The 19284-nt window shown below is 43.1% G+C and overlaps 1 protein-coding gene across 2 annotated transcripts in view; it reads left to right on the top strand.

Moving 5' to 3' along the window:
* PTPRB (protein tyrosine phosphatase receptor type B) overlaps window positions 1-19284 on the top strand; it is a 158927-nt gene that overhangs the window by 63029 nt on the left and 76614 nt on the right. The window contains exons 1-5 of one of the 2 annotated variants that reach the window (XM_040409898.1): window positions 524-1194; window positions 1624-1894; window positions 16594-16872; window positions 18418-18675; window positions 18957-19220. In XM_040409898.1, the coding sequence (XP_040265832.1) occupies window positions 1141-1194; window positions 1624-1894; window positions 16594-16872; window positions 18418-18675; window positions 18957-19220 (1126 nt within the window). In that variant the 5' untranslated portion in view covers window positions 524-1140. Of the gene's footprint in view, window positions 1-523; window positions 1195-1623; window positions 1895-16593; window positions 16873-18417; window positions 18676-18956; window positions 19221-19284 lie in introns of those variants that run through there. The other variant, XM_040409891.1, reaches the window with a different exon arrangement.

Here is a 19284-nt window from a genome sequence, read left to right as displayed (position 1 = left end):
GTGAGCAGTATCACAGAAACTTAAGATGACACCCAAACTTCTTTTGTGATAACATGGTTACATACCTGTAGAGAATTATGTGGGAAAATATTTGGTCTTATGTTATGTTAAGGTTATTGGAAACTGACTTCTACTACTGGATATCTACAAGAGAATGTACTTCAGGGAGAACCAGTTGCACACATACACACAGCTGATCTGATAATCAACGCAACAGAATGAGCACAGCATAATAAAGAGTGAAAAAAAGCAACATTGTGAACCTGCTCTGTTACTATCCACATATCAAAATGATCTGGTGAAAGAGTAACAAGACCTTTTGGGTGAGGCTGGTTGTGTGAAATTATAATGGCCAAACATTTTATTAAAAGAAAACAAAAAGGTCCAAAAATAGCCTCGGGAAACCAGCCTGAGAGAGAGCGAGGAGATAGGAGGAAGGAAGGCAGGGGTGGGGGAGAGGAAAGTTAGAGGGAAAAGAAACAAGATTTCAGGCAAAAAATGATCAGAGCAGAAAAGTGAAAGTCCTGGCATGGGATAGCAGTATCTAAAGGACAGTCTTCTCTTCAGATGTAACCAGGCAAAAGGAGAGAAGGTTAATGAAGGGTCAGCAGTCAGAGGAAATTGCCTGGGCTGGTATCTCAGAGGTACTGCCAAGAAGACAGCAAACTCACGAGGAGGGGAGGCGCTCTTGAGTGCTCTGCTTGGGTTGGATTCTGGTTTCTGCTCATTATTGTTGCTTTAGAATTAGCTGAGGAAATTGACTCTTGATTAAGGAAGTGGATGGAAAGGACTGAACAGGTTTAGACTTGGTCAGAATGGCAATGTGGAAATTGCAAGACGTTGCCTTCTACTCCCTTTTCTTGAATTTTACCCAAAATCAAATTGTCTTGGTACCTCTATGTCTTACGGCACCACCCTTCAGAAAAAAATTGCTTGGATTGGCTTGTTAACTTTTCCATCTTCTGGAGGATCTCCTAGAAAAGATAATTATACTAGCGTCATTGACTTGGAAATCTATCTAGAGCCTTCTTTTCTGGAATTGCTTGAAACAACTTTTTTTTTCGGAATTTGGATATATCTGGGGGGATTGGCAATGTAATTATTATCACTGAAGGATTACAGTAAATCAGGTTTCTCGCAATGCTGAGATATGTGTTTGGATTGTCATTGTGGATTGTGCTAAGCTTCATTCAGGTAAGTACACTTAATTTTCCCTTGTACAGTTATAGCAGAGTTGAATTATTATTGAGCATCTTGGATTTGCAGTGTTAGTGCATGGAGTGGTCCCATGGCATTTCACAGATAACACACTGAGATATTGTGAAGAGTTGCGACTAGTTCTGTGCCTTACAGGTCTTTTTGTATCAATTCACCATTTTGATTGCATTTATACCATAGCTTATAAATTTAAATGTTTAGAATAACTTCTTTTTGCAGTTATTAAAGAATATATCTAGTGTTATTTTATTTAAGTTAAAATTTAAAAAAAAGATTGTAGATTTTTAAATTGCTTTTACCATTAAGACTCCTTACTCTGTAGATTGTGGATCTGGTCAGTAGGTATTCCTGTGATTAAACTGCTGCTTTTTATTGTCACGTAATGGATTTTGTGTCCATTTTTAGGATGTGGAGCCAGTAAAATGCACCATCAACATCACAGAGAGCAAAGCTTTCTCGCAGTCTGTCTACGTGAAGTGGAGCAGTCCAGGCAGTCCATGTAACTTTAGCATGATATGCCGTTCAAGCAATTTTTGGGAGACTACATGTAATCCCATCCAAAAGACAAATGACTCTTATGAATGTACACAGAGTGGACTTGAGGCAGGAACTCTGTACGATATAAGCATTGTGGCTTTGCAGGATGGAGAAACAAAGAACCTTACCTTACAAACAGGTATGAGTGATCTATATATATGACCACATATCAGTGTAATGTCATTGAATTTCATGTAGACCTCAGCTGACATGTTTAAATCTAGAAATACCTTCAAAAACCTTAAAAAAGAGTTGGGTGCAGATACCTAAAAATCATAGTAACACAGTTTGTAGGGCTGAAACAAGACATTTGTCCATCCAGTACCGCCTGTTATCCTGCAAGTTGATCCAGAGGAAGGCAAAAAAATCAGGTAGAAGCCAATTTTCCTCATTTTAGGGGGAAAATGTGTGCCCAACTCCAGTCAGGCAATCAGAAAAACTCCTTGGATCAACAAATGACTCCCTGGATAAACAGATATGTTACATTATCTATCAGTTCATATGAATGTGTCTGCCAGTAGATGAGACATTGTTCTATATCTGTTATACATTCTAGTAATAGACAAATAGTTTTATGCAGTATTGACTATGACTATTTATATTATATATTTGTCTAAGGAAGGACATCATAAAATCAGTGTTTAACTCAATGAACTGAAAATAAGAAAAAGCTTTATGCAGAAATCTTGAAGGTGGACACATTACAATCTCATGTCTCATGAATGCAACCCATCTTGTGTAAGCTATCCACCTGCGATTGATGCATTTGGTCACATTTCAGAAAATAAGATTGAAAGGAATGGTGATGATATGAGTAAGGTTACAGTTTAACCTGTATCATTACTTAGGTACCCAATATTAACAGAGCTCTTATATAAAGGCACTCAAAAAGCTGCTATTAAGTTTGTTTAGTTGTGTTCTTCTCATAGAAACGTGGTTGTTCATAATAAGTAATTGGACAATTTTGCCATTTTAAGAATAAGAAGTATTTTAGTTGTCAAATGTAAAGAAAAGTAGATACACCATTAGAATTAAATCAGCAGATTGAAAAACCAATGGGTTCATCAGTATTCCAACTTTAATGGTTAACTTAGGAAGAAAGCCTACTAGCTATAAAAGTAGAATGGCATATGACTTATTTGGCAGTATTGGAGTTTATGTATCACATTGCGCATGAAAGAAATATTCAGAAAATAATTGAAAAAATGATGACATGTTAAACATGTTCGAAATGTATTTTAGCACATCAATCAAATATAGGTAGTCACAGTACTGCTACACGTGTAAGCAGACTATTCCACTTTCTTTGCCCCTGAATCTGACATACACATGGCTAGACTTAATATATGCCTGAATGTAAAATAAAAACATGAATATACCACCATTTTTATGGCATGACAATAAAGACAGCCTATGGCTACATGGATCCAATGAAAGCCATAGACTATTTGGTATCGGGACCATGATAAAGAAATACCTGTGGAGCTCCCATATTGGCCCAGGTTATTTTCTTTACAAGGATGTCATCATAATAAGGCTGCTCAATCATATCTGGATATATTGGAGCAGTAAATGTGGCTATAAAGTTGCCATTAAGTGACTAATAATTTGGTCTGATTTTACAGGGTTGATGTGCTACTGTAAATGAATCAGGGGATGTGAGTCACTCTTTCTGCCCAGAGGTGCTGACCAGGATGCTCTGCAGGCTGTCATCTACGCTCAGATGTTTAGTAGTTGTCTGGGACAAGTCTCTAGTGCCTTTGAAATACCAATTTGGAATGAGTCTATTGCAGAGTATTTCTTTGTAAATGTTGCCCCTTTGTTCATATAAGGAATGCTTGTCATTAGAAAAGTCTTCCAAATGTGTATTGGCTGAATGTTTTTGACATTAGGGAAGTTTAGTGGATTTTCAATGGTGTTCTATACCAATGCAGGATGTAACAACAAGCATTACATTTTGAAGCCAGAAGGGAATGCCAGGTAAAACTTCATGGCCACTCTTGTATAAGATAGGATCCATTACAGTGTAAAATATTAAACTAAACTTAATGCCAATCTCCATTGAAGGATTTGGCGCACATGCACTCTGGTCAGTTTAGTTCCTCATTTCTACATCTAGCAAGAGAATCTGAATGTGTAATATTAACTTACCATAGACATAAGATATTAACTGACCCATAGATGAAGTACAGGTCCGTTTTTGCAGACTCACATTACTAACCATGTTAAATTAATCCCTTGGGACACCCGTTGATTATATACATCCGGGTGGTAGGCATATATTTATGCGGAAGATTTTAAACGCCTGTACAGATCTCACAGCTGCACAATAATCATGGCCACTGTTATACAATCTAACCATGCAATCTAATTGTACTAATAGTGCAGCTGCGTGACAGCTGGGCTCCCTATTGAGAAGTCAGGGACTTTTTTTCACCATCCCTGCCTTCTCGAATGTGCTGTGTATAGAGACCATGAAGCAGTAATGCCGCTTCCTGCTCTGGTCCCAGTAGTCGTATGACCACCAGGCGCTGAGAGTCTGTGAGAGCTGTTGGGTCTTCTCACACCCAGATTAGCTCTACAGTGAGGCTGTATATCGTTGTATAATGCTGTACAGCCTCTCTGGAGGCTGTATTCTCCGTGTAAGTGGGGCTACTCAGCAATAAATAGGGGGGGGAATCAAAAGTTAAAAGAGTTTTCTGAGATTTTAATACTAATGACCTATCTTCAGGATAGGTCATCAGTATCTGATCGGTAGGGGTCCGACACCCAGGACCTTGTGAGCATCGCTGCTGTCTTGCAGCTTACCAAACACAGTGGCGTACATTGCATAGCGGCTGTGCTTGGTATTTCACTCAGCCCTATTCTCTTCTATGGGGCTGAGCTGCACCTAGGCCATTGACAGATGTAAAGTGGCAGGACTATGTTCTCATCACGGGCATCTATGCCCCTTTTGATGTAACCCATTATCTTATTGGCCTTGGCAGCAGCTGCCTGAAACTTGTTTCTGCAGCTTAGTTTGCAGTTCACAAAAATTCCTAAGTCCTTTTCCATGTCAGTGTTACCCAGTGTTTTACCATTTAGTATGTAGTAGTGACTTGTATTATTCCTTCACATGTGCATAACCTTACATTTGTCAGTGTTAAACCTCATCTGCCACTTCTCTGCCCAAGCCTCCAATCTATCCAGATCCCTCCGTAGCAGTATACTGTCCTCTTTACACAGTTTAGTGTCATCTACAAAAGTTGATATTTTACTGTGCAGCCCCTCTACAAGATGAATAATAAATATAGGGCCCAATACTGACCCCTGTGGTACCCCACTAGTAACGGTGACCCAATCTGAGTATGCACCGTTAATACAGTTTCTGTCACTGTGCTAGTTACCTACATACACTCACCTAAAGAATTATTAGGAACACCATACTAATACGGTGTTGGACCCCCTTTTGCCTTCAGAACTGCCTTAATTCTACGTGGCATTTATTCCACAAGGTGCTGATAGCATTCTTTAAAAATGTTGGCCCATATTGATAGGATAGCATCTTGCAGTTGATGGAGATTTGAGGGATGCACATACAGGGCACGAAGCTCCCGTTCCACCACATCCCAAAGATGCTCTATTGGGTTGAGATCTGGTGACTGTGGGGGCCATTTTAGTACAGTGAACTCATTGTCATGATCAAGAAACCAATTTGAAATGATTCGAGCTTTGTGACATGGTGCATTATCCTGCTGGAAGTAGCCATCAGAGGATGGGTACATGGTGGTCATGAAGGGATGGACATGGTCAGAAACAATGCCCGTGGCATTTAAACGATGCCCGATTGGCACTAAGGGGCCTAAAGTGTGCCCAGAAAACATCCCCCACACCATTACACCACCACCACCAGCCTGCACAGTGGTAACAAGGCATGATAGATACATGTTCTCATTCTGTTTACGTCAAATTTGGACTCTACCATTTGAATGTCTCAACAGAAATCGAGACTCATCAGACCAGGCAACATTTTTCCAGTCTTCAACAGTCCAATTTTGGTGAGCTCGTGCAAATTGTAGCCTCTTTTTCCTATTTGTAGTGAAGATGAGTGGTACCCAGTGGGGTCTTCTGCTGTTGTAGCCCATCCGCCTCAAGGTTGTGCGTGTTGTGGCTTCACAAATGCTTTGCTGCATACCTCAGTTGTAACGAGTGGTTATTTCAGTCAACGTTGCTCTTCTATCAGCTTGAATCAGTCGGCCCATTCTCCTCTGACCTCTAGCATCCACAAGGCATTTTTGCCCACAGGACTGCCGCATACTGGATGTTTTTCCCTTTTCACACCATTTTTTGTAAACCCTAGAAATGGTTGTGCTTGAAAATCCCAGTAACTGAGCAGATTGTGAAATACTCAGACCGGCCCGTCTGGCACCAACAACCATGCCACGCTCAAAATTGCTTAAATCACCTTTCTTTCCCACTCTGACATTCAGTTTGGAGTTCAGGAGATTGTCTTGACCAGGACCACACCCCTAAATGCATTGAAGCAACTGCCATGTGATTGGTTGACTAGATAAATAATAAAATAAAATAATGAGAAATAGAACAGGTGTTCCCAATAATTCTTTAGGTGAGTGTACATGTATTTTCCTCCAGTCCAAGCATTTTCATTTTATATACTAACCTTTTATGTGGCACAGTATCAAATGCTTTGGAGTAGTCAAGATATATGACATCCATTGAGTCACTGCATTGACTGCAGTTTAGAACTTACCTCCTCATAGAAAATGATTAGATAGGTTTGACAGAACTGATCCCTCATGATGCCATGCTGATATGGCGTTATACGCTTATGTTCATTGAGATATTTCTGTATAGCTTCTCTTGAAAAACCTTCAGTTTACCAATAAAATATGTTAGACGTAACGGCTTATACTTTCCAGGCTCAGTTTTACCCCTTTCTGAATATTGGCACCACATTTGCTAAGTGCCACTCCTGTGGAAAACTCATTGTCATTATAGAGTCCATAAATAATACATCACTATTTCCATTACTTTTTTTTTTAAATATGGGGGGGGGGGGGGGGGTATGCCATATGGACCCGTTGATTTATCTACACTGCTACACTTCTTCTTGGGTCAGACAGGCTACATTTAATGGGTAGTTTACTTTGACACTCTGCATTTCATTTTGTGTTGCATTTTTCTCAGTGAATAGAGTGGAGAAAAACAATATTTAATAAACTTGCTTTCTCTATCGCCCTCTACAACTCCTCGCTTATCACTCTTAAAAGGGCCAACACTTTAATGTTTCACCTTCTTACAGTTTATATAATTGAAGAACATTTTAGGGTTAGTTTTACTCTCTTTGGCAATGAGCCTCTCTGTCCCAGCTTGGCTGCCTTTATCTATCTTTTCTATTTTTTTCTTTATAGTTTTGAAATGATTCTTCGCTACCTGTTACATATATATTGTGACACAGTGAGGGGTTGTGTCTGGCAAGGCAGGTATTCTCCTTCCAGCATGTGCGGCTGGGCTGGTTTCCAGCCAGGTGAGGTCAAATACCGGCCCGGAGTTTAAGTGCCAGTCCGGGTTTTCGCAGCACCTGGTTGTCCTTAATTAGGCAGCTGGGCTCAGCAGAGATGTCTCTGTTTTTGGGATCTGAGACTTTGTGCCATGCTGGAGGGCTGAGAGCCACATGCTGGGGAAACAGGGCCCCTAAAGCCTGCTGTGGACTACTGGAGACAGAACTGTCAGCAAGGTGACTTGTGTTATATGAACTTTTCATTGTGTGTGAATTAACACCAAGACTGCAAAGCTACGTGCTGTTTTGTGCAATTGCCTTGTGTGAATAAACACTGACGTTTTGAGTTAAAGGGAACCTGTCACCGGGATTTTGTGCATAGAGCTGAGGACATGGGTTGCTAGATGGCCGCTAGCACATCCGCAATACCCAGTCCCCATAGCTCTGTGTGCTTTTATTATGTAAAAAAACTGGGGACTGGGTATTGCGGATGTGCTAGCGGCCATCTAGCAACCCATGTCCTCAGCTCTATACACAAATTCTCGGTGACAGGTTCCCTTTAAGAACTTGTATTTTGCCTCTGTACTGCGCCCGCTTACCCTATCTACCAGAGCAAAACCCCACAATTGGTGGAGGATGCGGGCTAGAGCAGTGAGTCTGGCGTGAACACCGATATTTTTGGTTTCTGCATTTTTCAGGCATGGTTGTATGTCGTACATTAAACCAGCTGTATTACAACCAGTGCCCCACAACAAAATGGAGGCTGTTGTGAAGGCCCTCATGGAGGCTAATCTGCAGCAGCGAGAGACAAACCTGCAGCAACGTGAGGCTAATAAGCAGCAGCAGGAGACTAACCAGCTGCTGCTACAACACGTGATGGCTTTGCAGACAGCAGGAGCAACCCCAAGCGTCCACGATGCCCGGAAAGCAGTCCGTGCCGCGATTCCTAAGAAGAACCCCGCAGACGACATTCCTGGCATCCGATTTCCAGCGGGTGTATTTCGACTTGCCAGACGATCAAGCGGCCAACTACCAAAAAGTAAAGGGTGAGATTTTTGCAAGACTGGGGGTGAATGTGTTGGTCTGGGCCCAGCGGGTACATCAGTGGGGGTTTAAGCCGGCTGATCCTGCGAGGACCCAGTAGCTACAGCCTGATGTGGCTACAGCCTGATGAGTCCCACAGCTATGCTGGATAGACTAATGGCTGATATTTTCTGGAGGGCTCTGTCACCCCTTCTCCAGCACTGGATCGGCCAGGTGTCTCCTGGCAATGCCCTAGAAATGGTGGACCTGGTGGAGCGCTACGAGGCTACTAAGATTGTTACAGGGGGTTCTTTTGGGAGGGGGGCAGTCAAACCCCGTAAATCTCCATCTCAGAACCGGCGACTTGTACCAACCAAACCCACCCTCTACAGACCTGGCTCCGATAGTCTGCTGGCGGTGTCAGGAGCCTGGCCATGTAAGAGCTGATGGTCCCCATCAGGTGGAACCCATGGATACTAACTATGGCTACCGTCAGTTGCTATATGCCAGGAAGCTGTGTGCAGCAGGTACCACAAAAACTCTAAACCACCTGTGCCGGGTGGAGGTAGGAGACACTCCAGTGGAGGCTCTGCTGGACTCAGGGAGTCTGGTGTCCTTAGTAAGGGCTCCCCTGGTATGGTCAGTGGAGTATACTAGCCAGAAAGTCGGGGGGATGTGCATCCATGGAGACTTAAAAGACTATCCCATCGCCCTGGTGTCTCTAACCACAGGGGCTGGCAGATGGACTCACGAAGTGGCAGTTGACCCAAATTTACACTACGAACTTATAATAGGGAGAGACTTCCCAGGCTTCCTGGTACTGTGGCCTGCTATGAGTGTGACTGATACCCATGAGACAGGAGTAACCCTAGTGGCCCAGGCTCAGGGGGGAGACCAGAATTCTGGGAACCTGAGACCGAAGGGCCAGTGGTAGGGGTGACTGCCACTTCAGTGGAAGAGGGGGAGACAACCCCGCTAAGTGTGATGGTGAGAGACGTGGAGGACTTGCCGCCTGGTCCTGAATTGGCAGACCTCAATGTCTCCGGGGATAATTTTGGTACCGCCTAACGTCTAGACCCACCCCTATCCCGTGCCTGGAAAAATGTGCTAATAGTAGATGGTAACACAACGATGAACCACAACAACCAGGGGCAGAGTCAGTGTTTCCCTGTTTTGTGGTTCATCACGATATGTTGTATCGGGTAAACCAACTACGGGGTGAGCCTATTGTACAGTTGGTGGTCCCCAAGGCTTATCGCAAGCTTGTGTTAGATCTAGCCCACCAACACGTTCTCAGGGGTCACCTGGGCCTGCAGAAAACTCAGGATCGTATTCTACAGCGTTTTTACTGGCCCAGCATATTCAAAGAAGTGGAAGAGTTTTGTAAGTCTTGCCCGACCTGCCAGATAACTAGCCCCCAGCCACATTTCCATAGTCCCCTAGTAACTCTCCCGAATTTCGAAGTACCATTTGACCGAATAGCTATGGACCTCATAGGCCTAGTACCAAAGTCCACCAGAGGGCATCAACACATCTTAGTCATTCTAGACTACGCCACTCGGTACCCGGAGGCGGTGCCACTGTGACATACCTTCGCCAAACTCATAGCTAGGGAGTTAATGGGGATGTTTTCCCGAGTAGGACTACCTAAAGAGGTTCTGACCGACCAAAGGATCCCTTTTATGTTCAAGGTGATGAGGGAACTCTGTAAGTTGCTGCACATAAAACAACTACGGATGTCCGTTTACCATCCGTAAACGGACGGTCTGGTAGAACGGTTTAACCAAACATTAAAAAATATGTTGAAAAAGGTTGTGTCTAAAAATGGGAAGGACTGGGACCTCCTACTGCCCTATCTCATATTCGCAGTGCAAGAGGTACCCCATGCCTCTACTGGGTTCTCGCCCTTCGAACTGCTATATGGCAGACATCCTCTCAGTCTCTTGGACGTGGCCAAGGAGGCGTGGGAACAACAACCCACTCCACATAAAAGTGTCATTGAGTAGTTACACAGATGCAAGATCGGATAGAGACAGTGTTGCCTCTTGTTAGGGAGCATATGGAGGCAGCTCAGCGAGCCCAGAGTCGGGTCTATAATCGGCACGCTCGGGTCCAGGTCTTTAACCCGGGTGATCAGGTTATGGTTCTGGTGCCGACCGTGGACAGTAAGTTCCTGGCTAGGTGGCAGGGGCCCTACAATGTACTCGAGAAAATTGGAGATGCAAACTAGGTACACCAGCCAGGGTGACGAAAGCCGGAGCAGGTTTACCATGTGAATTTACTCAAACCGTGGAAAGATAGGGAAACCTGTACAGAAGACAGCCTGTGGCCTGGTTGTCTAGGAGAAGAGATACCGGCCCCTCTGTCTGCTAACCCCAAAAAATTGTGCTATAGGGTTAGAAGAGACTAAGTACCTGGGGTATGTCATTGGGAGCAGAGTCATCAAACCCCAAGTGTGAATAAACACTTATGTTTTGAGTTAAGAACTTGTATTTTACCTCTGTACTGCGCCCGCTTACTCTATCTACCAGAGCGAAACCCCACTATATATATATATATATATTTTTTTATTTTTTTTTATTTTTTTTATTGCTCCTTTACATATCTATTTGTCCACAGTGGGTTTTTTTCATGTTCCTGACCCTTTTTCCCCGTTAGGTACAGTATGTACCTCTCACAGTTAAAATGTAGGATGCTTTCCTAAGGTTCAGCATTTTTTTGTGCCTCCCTGACAAAATATCCAATTGAAGGTCAAATGGAAGTTTATAAAACTATGGTCACTATTTCCCAGGTGCCCCCCAACCTCCACTAATGTTGTCATGTCAGATCTATTGGTTAATAGTCCTGGCTGTCCCTCTAGTTGGATCCTGTACCAGAAAGGTAATTGTCTTTAGTTATTTATGAAAACCTGTTTCCTTTATGAGATCTACAGGTTTCAGTTTTCCAGTCTATATCTTAAAGTTCCCCATAATAACCATAACATAACTTGTCTATTTCCCATAGTAGCAGACTCTGTAATATTGGGTGGCTTATAACAAACCTCTATCTGTATTTTATTATTACGTTTTACCACTATGTTTTTTTACTCAATGATTGGCTTCATGCGTAATGTGTTGTTTGAGGACACATTACCACTGAAGCCAGTTATTAGCTGCAGAGGGACATGTAATCTTGCCCATGCAGTGCCGGATGTAAATACTCTGGGAAATAAAACATGGACACAGCACAGTGCCATCTTAAGAGCATTATAGGCCCCCGGGCAATACAGTGCACTGGGGCCCTGTCTACACAATCACGCACTAGAATAAAAATGCAAATTATCAATAAGGCGATATTTATTGGTACTTTCAACAAAATCAGTGTTTAATATAGGAATAATATATAGGGGGGGCACAAAGATACCACAGTCAAAAATGGGGGGGCAAAAACAAAATAAGTATATATAAATAAGATTACAAAATATGAGAGAATTGCGGTATGCAGGGATACATTTATAATAAAACTATTTACTTACAAAAGAAGCTGTTCAATCGTCTGCTGTGCCGTCCTCTGCTTGCTTCCGCGGATTCTTTCCCCTTCTTTCTGTCTCTCGTCAGTGCGCAGGCGCACTGTTATGGTGGATCTGTGGAAGACACACTGTTATGGGGGCATCTGTGGATGACAGTGTTATTATGCCTCTCATTAGCCCCCATATGCTGCCTCTCATCATTAGCCCCCATATGCTGCCTCTCATCATTAGCCCCCATATGCTGCCTCTCATCATTAGCCCTCATATGCCTCTCCATTAGCCCCCATATGCCTCTCCATTAGCCCCCATATGCCTCTCCATTAGCCCCCATATGCCTCATTAGCCCCCATATGCCTCTCCATTAGCCCCCATATGCCTCATTAGCCCCCATATGCCTCTCCATTAGCCCCCATATGCCTCTCCATTAGCCCCCATATGCCTCTCCATTAGCCCCCATATGCCTCATTAGCCCCCATATGCCTCTCCATTAGCCCCCATATGCCTCATTAGCCCCCATATGCCTCTCCATTAGCCCCCATATGCCTCTCCATTAGCCCCCATATGCCTCATTAGCCCCCATATGCCTCTCCATTAGCCCCCATATGCCTCTCCATTAGCCCCCATATGCCTCATTAGCCCCCATATGCCTCTCCATTAGCCCCCATATGCCTCTCCATTAGCCCCCATATGCCTCTCCATTAGCCCCCATATGCCTCTCCATTAGCCCCCATATGCCTCATTAGCCCCCATATGCCTCTCCATTAGCCCCCATATGCCTCATTAGCCCCCATATGCCTCTCCATTAGCCCCCATATGCCTCTCCATTAGCCCCCATATGCCTCATTAGCCCCCATATGCCTCTCCATTAGCCCCCATATGCCTCTCCATTAGCCCCCATATGCCTCATTAGCCCCCATATGCCTCTCCATTAGCCCCCATATGCCTCTCCATTAGCCCCCATATGCCTCATTAGCCCCCATATGCCTCTCCATTAGCCCCCATATGCCTCTCCATTAGCCCCCATATGCCTCATTAGCCCCCATATGCCTCTCCATTAGCCCCCATATGCCTCTCCATTAGCCCCCATATGCCTCATTAGCCCCCATATGCCTCTCCATTAGCCCCCATATGCCTCTCCATTAGCCCCCATATGCCTCTCCATTAGCCCCCATATGCCTCATTAGCCCCCATATGCCTCTCCATTAGCCCCCATATGCCTCATTAGCCCCCATATGCCTCTCCATTAGCCCCCATATGCCTCTCCATTAGCCCCCATATGCCTCATTAGCCCCCATATGCCTCTCCATTAGCCCCCATATGCCTCATTAGCCCCCATATGCCTCTCCATTAGCCCCCATATGCCTCTCCATTAGCCCCCATATGCCTCATTAGCCCCCATATGCCTCTCCATTAGCCCCCATATGCCTCTCCATTAGCCCCCCATATGCCTCTCTCCATTAGCCCCCCATATGCCTCTCTCCATTAGCCCCCCATATGCCTCTCCATTAGCCCCCCATATGCCTCTCCATTAGCCCCCATATGCCTCTCCATTAGCCCCCTTATGCCCCCAGCAGCCACATTTTCTTATAAAATAAAAAATCACTTACCTCTCCTGCTCCTGGACGCCGCCTGCCTCTCCTCAGTCGACTCTGTGCTCTGAACTGGCGCGCACAGCGTGAGGTCACAGAGCGCCCTCACGCTGTGCGCAGCCCTGCACAGCCGACAGCCGAGGACCAGGAAGTGGTGAGTACAGAGCGTTCACCACTTCCTGGTCTCTCGGTTCTAATGAGCGCTTCCATAATGGAAGCGCTCATTAGTATTCAACTGGGGGAATCAGCGGGGGGGCAACCGGGGGGGCAAAGGACAACATAGGGGGGGCGATTGCCCCCCCTCGCCCGCTGCTAAATGACGGTTGGGAAGTTGGCTGGTGGGTTCACTGGGCAGGCGGGCCCCCAGGCAAGTGGGGCCCCCGGGCAACTGCCCAGCGTGCCCATTCGAAAAGACGGCCCTGACACAGCATGGACAACATGAAGGCCTAGAGAGGTGGGGAGCAGGTAAATATGAAATTATTACTGGAAACCCCGGTTAAAATGATATATAAAAACTAAACCAGCAAAAAAAATTGGACCTAGAAACAAAATGAAAAAAGTTCAGTTGAAAATAAATTTTATTGATATGAATGTGTTATGAATTTGTTGTGAATGTCTTGATGGACTTGTCTTTTTTCAACCGTATTAACTATGTAACTATGTAACTATGTGTAGTATGTAGGACATGGTTTAATAATATGTTATACATCTCAAAATTACTTTATAAATAATAATAGTACTACAAAAGCATCAATAAATTAATGGACATATTTAGATTCAAACAAACAAAATGGTGTTGAAGAGTGGACATCCATTGCAGAGAGGAAATCATTATCTGTGTGATACTCTTGCTCTTGACCTCTGTGTTCCCCCAAGTGAACTCAGAGCAATAGATTTGGTCCTAGTGTGGTAGGGTGAGCACTTCTGAGGACTGATGTGTGATTACAATGAGTAGTAAAAGGTGTAATGTAAATACATATGGAGATAAATGTGATAAAATATATCATAGAAGAGATGGTAGGGAGTAAAAGCATAATACAACCCCAAAAAAATGTAGATGTAGGATTTCACCTGATATAAGGGCAGGTTTATATGTAGATGTAGGTTGGTAACAGATATAGTGCTTCTATAAGATTTCTATGTATGATTTGCATAATATTGCCTTGATGGCGGGTTGCCAACAAAGAATTCTTGTAACAATGTAAATGGTTTAAGTGTTTGTTTCCAGACAGGACTCTCTCAGCCCAGGCACTTCCCAACCTCATTGTTCCTTTGTTCTAACGGATGTTAAAGGGACTAAGTGTTTTGTTTTCTGGGCTAGATAGATTAGATAAAGTCTGAATTTTTAAACTTCACCTTCTAGGCACGCAAACCATGTTCAACTCATGGTGAGGTTCAATTCCAGAGACATAATGTTCAAAGTATCAGAACTTGAAATTTCTGTTTTTGGAAGCAGAACATTTCTCTTGTTGCATGTTGTTCAGAAGAGAGTACTTTTTCTGAAAATAGTTCAAATAAGGGATCTTGAAGGAGTCATGACTTCAAAAGTTAATACAGCAGTTCCTTTTTAGGTGCACATGTCAACTAAACAAATTAAGGGGTTGAATAGGGATTAGGAAAATGTATCTACCATTCTTATGGTGTAACATTTTTAGAAAAGTTAAATCATTGAAGGATATGCATACAGAAGGCAACCATTCAATTGATATAACACAAAAAGCTGCAGATATGGCACATGAATCCATGAATACAAGCAACACGTATGTGGAACTGTAAACGAGAGGATAATTTATATATATATAAAAAAAGTCCTGTAATGCATTATATCAGGACACTGAACTCAAATTATGGCTCCAAAAGTATGCTGTTTAGGGATGAAAGAGAGATAACTATTCTAAGTACCTTCAAGTCCCAAATCAGAAAAGGTGACATGGTTGAAAAAAAATTTATGCTAAATATTCTCACCCTCCACAGATTATGTCAGGGGCACATATGCACTTTCTGAGTAAAATAATATTTTTTTAATGGCCATCATTAGTATAGTACTACCTATGTACAGTGACCAGTGGTGCACCACCAATGAGGCCAGGTGAATTGATCGCCTCAGGCAGCACCAGGAAGGGACAAGTGGGGGGCAGCATAAGGGCCATGGACAATGAGCGCTTCCCTTTTTGCAAAGTGGTTAGGTTAAGAAATTGGCATTGGGGAGGGGGGGGGGGCACCGTTTCAGTTTTCGCCTCAGGCAGCAGAAAATCTATGTGCATCCCTGACAGTGACTAATGCTTCTAAAGTTTATCAGAAAGGTTGCCGCACTTCTTACCTTTTTGTAGAAGACAACCAGATATGACCAAGAATGGGGAAATCTTGTTTCTGGTCCTTAATCACTTGCAGTTAAATAGTGTTTTTATAGCCGGGAATGTTAAACTATGTTCACTTTCATCTAAGCAGTTTTATTTTTTTTATGACTTTGCTGTGATTGATCTCCATTACTTTCTTTCTAAAACTTGTGTATTAGTTCTTACTAGTTAATCACTGGAGGTATAGACAATGATCCTGTAAAGAACATGTTTTGGTTGGTTTTTCATTGTACCTTGGTTTATAATCAGTGAACTGTAGATATTTGGAGTTGGTTAAAGGGCTTATCTTGGAAAAGATAATGATGACTTATTCTCAGGATAGGTGATCATTATCATATTAGCACATTTCCAAGGACAGCGCCGTACATTGTATAGTGGCAGTGCTTGGTATTGCAGCTCAGGCCCACTGACTTGAATGGGGCTGAACTGCAACTAGGCCTTGTAACTGATGTACAGTGATGTCACTGGCCTAAGAAGAGGCTGCAGTGCTCAAGGCCTCTTCTAGCAGATGATTGGTGGGGGTCCTGGGTGTCGCACCCCTGCATATCTGATACTGATGACCTATCCTGAGGATAGGTCATAAATATATTTTCCAGGATAACCCTTTAATCCAAAAAAGTCCCCACCAATGCAGCATGCACTAAGCATGCACATTACTAGTATGATAAATCCACTTTCAACAAATCATGGCAGATCCCATTGATTTACAGATTATGCTGTTATGAAACCAATACAGAAATGAAAAAAAAAAACACCAATGTGCCTAAAAAGTAAAGTGAAAGAATCTGGACTGCTGCCACACGCAAACACCACATGAGCATATTAAAGACTAATGTTCTACATCTTGGTTATTTCTTCCAGACCCTCTACCACCTTCTCAGTTTGAAGTGAAAAGAAATACAGTGACATCAACAAGTTTGCAGGCTTCCTGGACCTCATCTCCTGGATGGGTAGACCATTATGAACTGCAGTTACTTAATAAGAAAGGGGAAAGTATACAAAAAGTTAACATCCATGGAAATAATCCCAAAATGGAAGCTGTGTTTACTGCCCTAAATCCAGGCACACAATATGGCATCACCATAGCAGCTCTTTCTGGTAACAAGAGCAGCTCTACAATCTCCATCAATGGCTCCACAGGTAAAATAAATTCTATTTCATTGCGTAGCACACCATGTGACCGTATGGTCATATTCACGTGTACGTATGTGTTAATCTAAAACAATAGTCATCTAGCATATCAATGTGTGTCCATACTTTATGGGAGAGTTTTATATCAATGTCTATCTAACTTCCACATAATTCTCTATTCATCATTTATTTTCATTGATATTATTTTTTTTGCTCAGCTATCATTTCTTGAGAATTATACATTTACTAAACTTCTCACATCATGAGATCAAATTCTCAACAAGTGTGGGCAGTTGACAGGACAGGCCATCAGGACCCTCTCTGCAGATATGGTCCTGTTCAGTGGCGTACTGCCAATATAATCATGCAGAGAAAAATAGAAAAGGGGGCACTCAACGGTGTTGATAAAACAATTCTTTATTCATTCATTAAAATCTTCGGGCAGGAGCATACAGTGCTATTAGACACAGGAAAGATTTGCGGCAACGGCCATTTCGCGCTAGTTTGCGCTTCGTGGCCAGACGGTGGGGATCTTGAACCTATGTTGACCACACCTTTTCCACTTACAATTGACGGACTTGAATTACACAGCTCCGTCCATTGTGCAGCGGATGGAGTGGGTTACTGAACTGCTGCTCCAACTATCTCCATCTACCACATCGTGAACAGAGCTGTGTGAAACAGGTTTGGGGTGATCAATTAGTGGTGGCCTATCCTGAAGATAGGCCGTCACTTGTAAAGCAGTGGTAGACCCCTAGAAGCAGGATATACACTCTTGTTGACCAAGGTAATGTTGGCTAAATGCAGCCCTCTACATATAAGGGTCCATTCACACGTCCGTTGTTTCTTTCCTGATCTGTTCCGTTTTTTGCAGAACAGATCTGGACCAGATCTGGACCCATTCATTTTCAATGGGTCCTGAAAAAAAATCAGACATTGAGCTGTCCGATTTTTTTCAGGACCCATTGAAAATGAATGGGTCCAGATCTGGTCCGGATCTGTTCTGCAAAAAACGGAACAGATCAGTAAAGAAACAACGGACGTGTGAATGGACCCTAACAGCTACAAGCTCCTACAGCAGTCCCTATAGCCAGAGACCAGGGGGGGTAGCTATAGGGGAAGCAGGGGAAGCGGCTGCTTTGGGGCCCTGACCCAGAAGGGGCCCATCCAGGAGGAGGAGGACTAAAAGATTTTGACAGGGCCCCCTCAACAGTATTACTCAATGAAATGATATACAATGACAGTATAGACAGTGTAGGAAAAGGATGGAACAGCTCCCGGGCCTGGTCTGAGAGAGCGATCTTTACTAGCCACAGGAATGGGGCAGCATGAAAGGAAGTGGGTTGCGAAAAAATTACTGGGGGAGGGGGGCCCCATTCAAAAATTTGCTGTGGGGCCCAGTCATTTCTAGCTACGCCACTGCCAGAGACAATATAGCACAGTCAGACTGCAGCAAGATGCTCTGTTACTGAACATTTCTATAGTACTGTGTAACGCAGTCTATAATATGTGCTATATGTATTTTATAACATGTATTTTCTGTTTCACTTATAGTTCCAATGTCTGTGAAGAGCATTGATGTTCATAGTAAATCAGACAGTATTCATGTATCATGGATGCCTGGTTCTGGCAATATAGAATATTACAAGGTTTTCTTATTACATCAGCAAAAGATAATTAGTGAAGTCAATATTGACAAACAAATAACTACACACACTTTCAATGGACTCCTACCCGGCTACATCTATAATATCACAGTGATCACTAATGCTGCAGGCTTGCAAAACTGGAACTCAAACCTAGCAAGAACAGGTAAGGAATGAGAAGTGTCATCTTCTGAACTGGCCACCTATCATGGCCTTATTACAACCTTATTAATGTATTTAAGTAACCGGAGAAGTGTGTTACCTGGCATTTTCATTATCATCATCTGCTCTTCAGACTGCGGTCAAAGAAAAAACAATAAAAAATGCAATGAAGTCATTATATTTGTCTAATCTCTCATCCTTCCATTGACTGATGGGTCTATATATTCTTCATTCATTCAAGTCCTCGGTCAATTGATCTAACCCACGCTGTTCTTCATCTGCTAGCTCCTGCCGAGGTGTCTGATTTATTTGTGCTGAATGAAGGAAGTTCTACAAAATTAAAGGTTCGCTGGAAAACGCCTCGAGGCAAGCTGGATTTCTACAATATTACCTTATCTGAGAAAGGATCTATCAAATACAGCAGAACTCTGAACTCAGCCTCCACAGAAGTCACCTTTAATGATCTAACACCAGGGTGCTTGTATCAGATTAATGTCACTTGTATTGCTGGGGACTTAAGTGCTGACAAAATGGCAATTGGCAGGACTAGTAAGTATTTATCAGCTGTGTTGTCATTTTTGTGCGATATGTGACAGAATAGCAGAAGTTTAAC

This window comes from Bufo bufo, chromosome 1 (genome assembly GCF_905171765.1).
Source record: "Bufo bufo chromosome 1, aBufBuf1.1, whole genome shotgun sequence".
NCBI lineage: Eukaryota > Metazoa > Chordata > Amphibia > Anura > Bufonidae > Bufo > Bufo bufo.
Note: the sequence above shows the minus strand (reverse complement) of the source record. Positions and strands in the feature narration are given on the sequence as shown.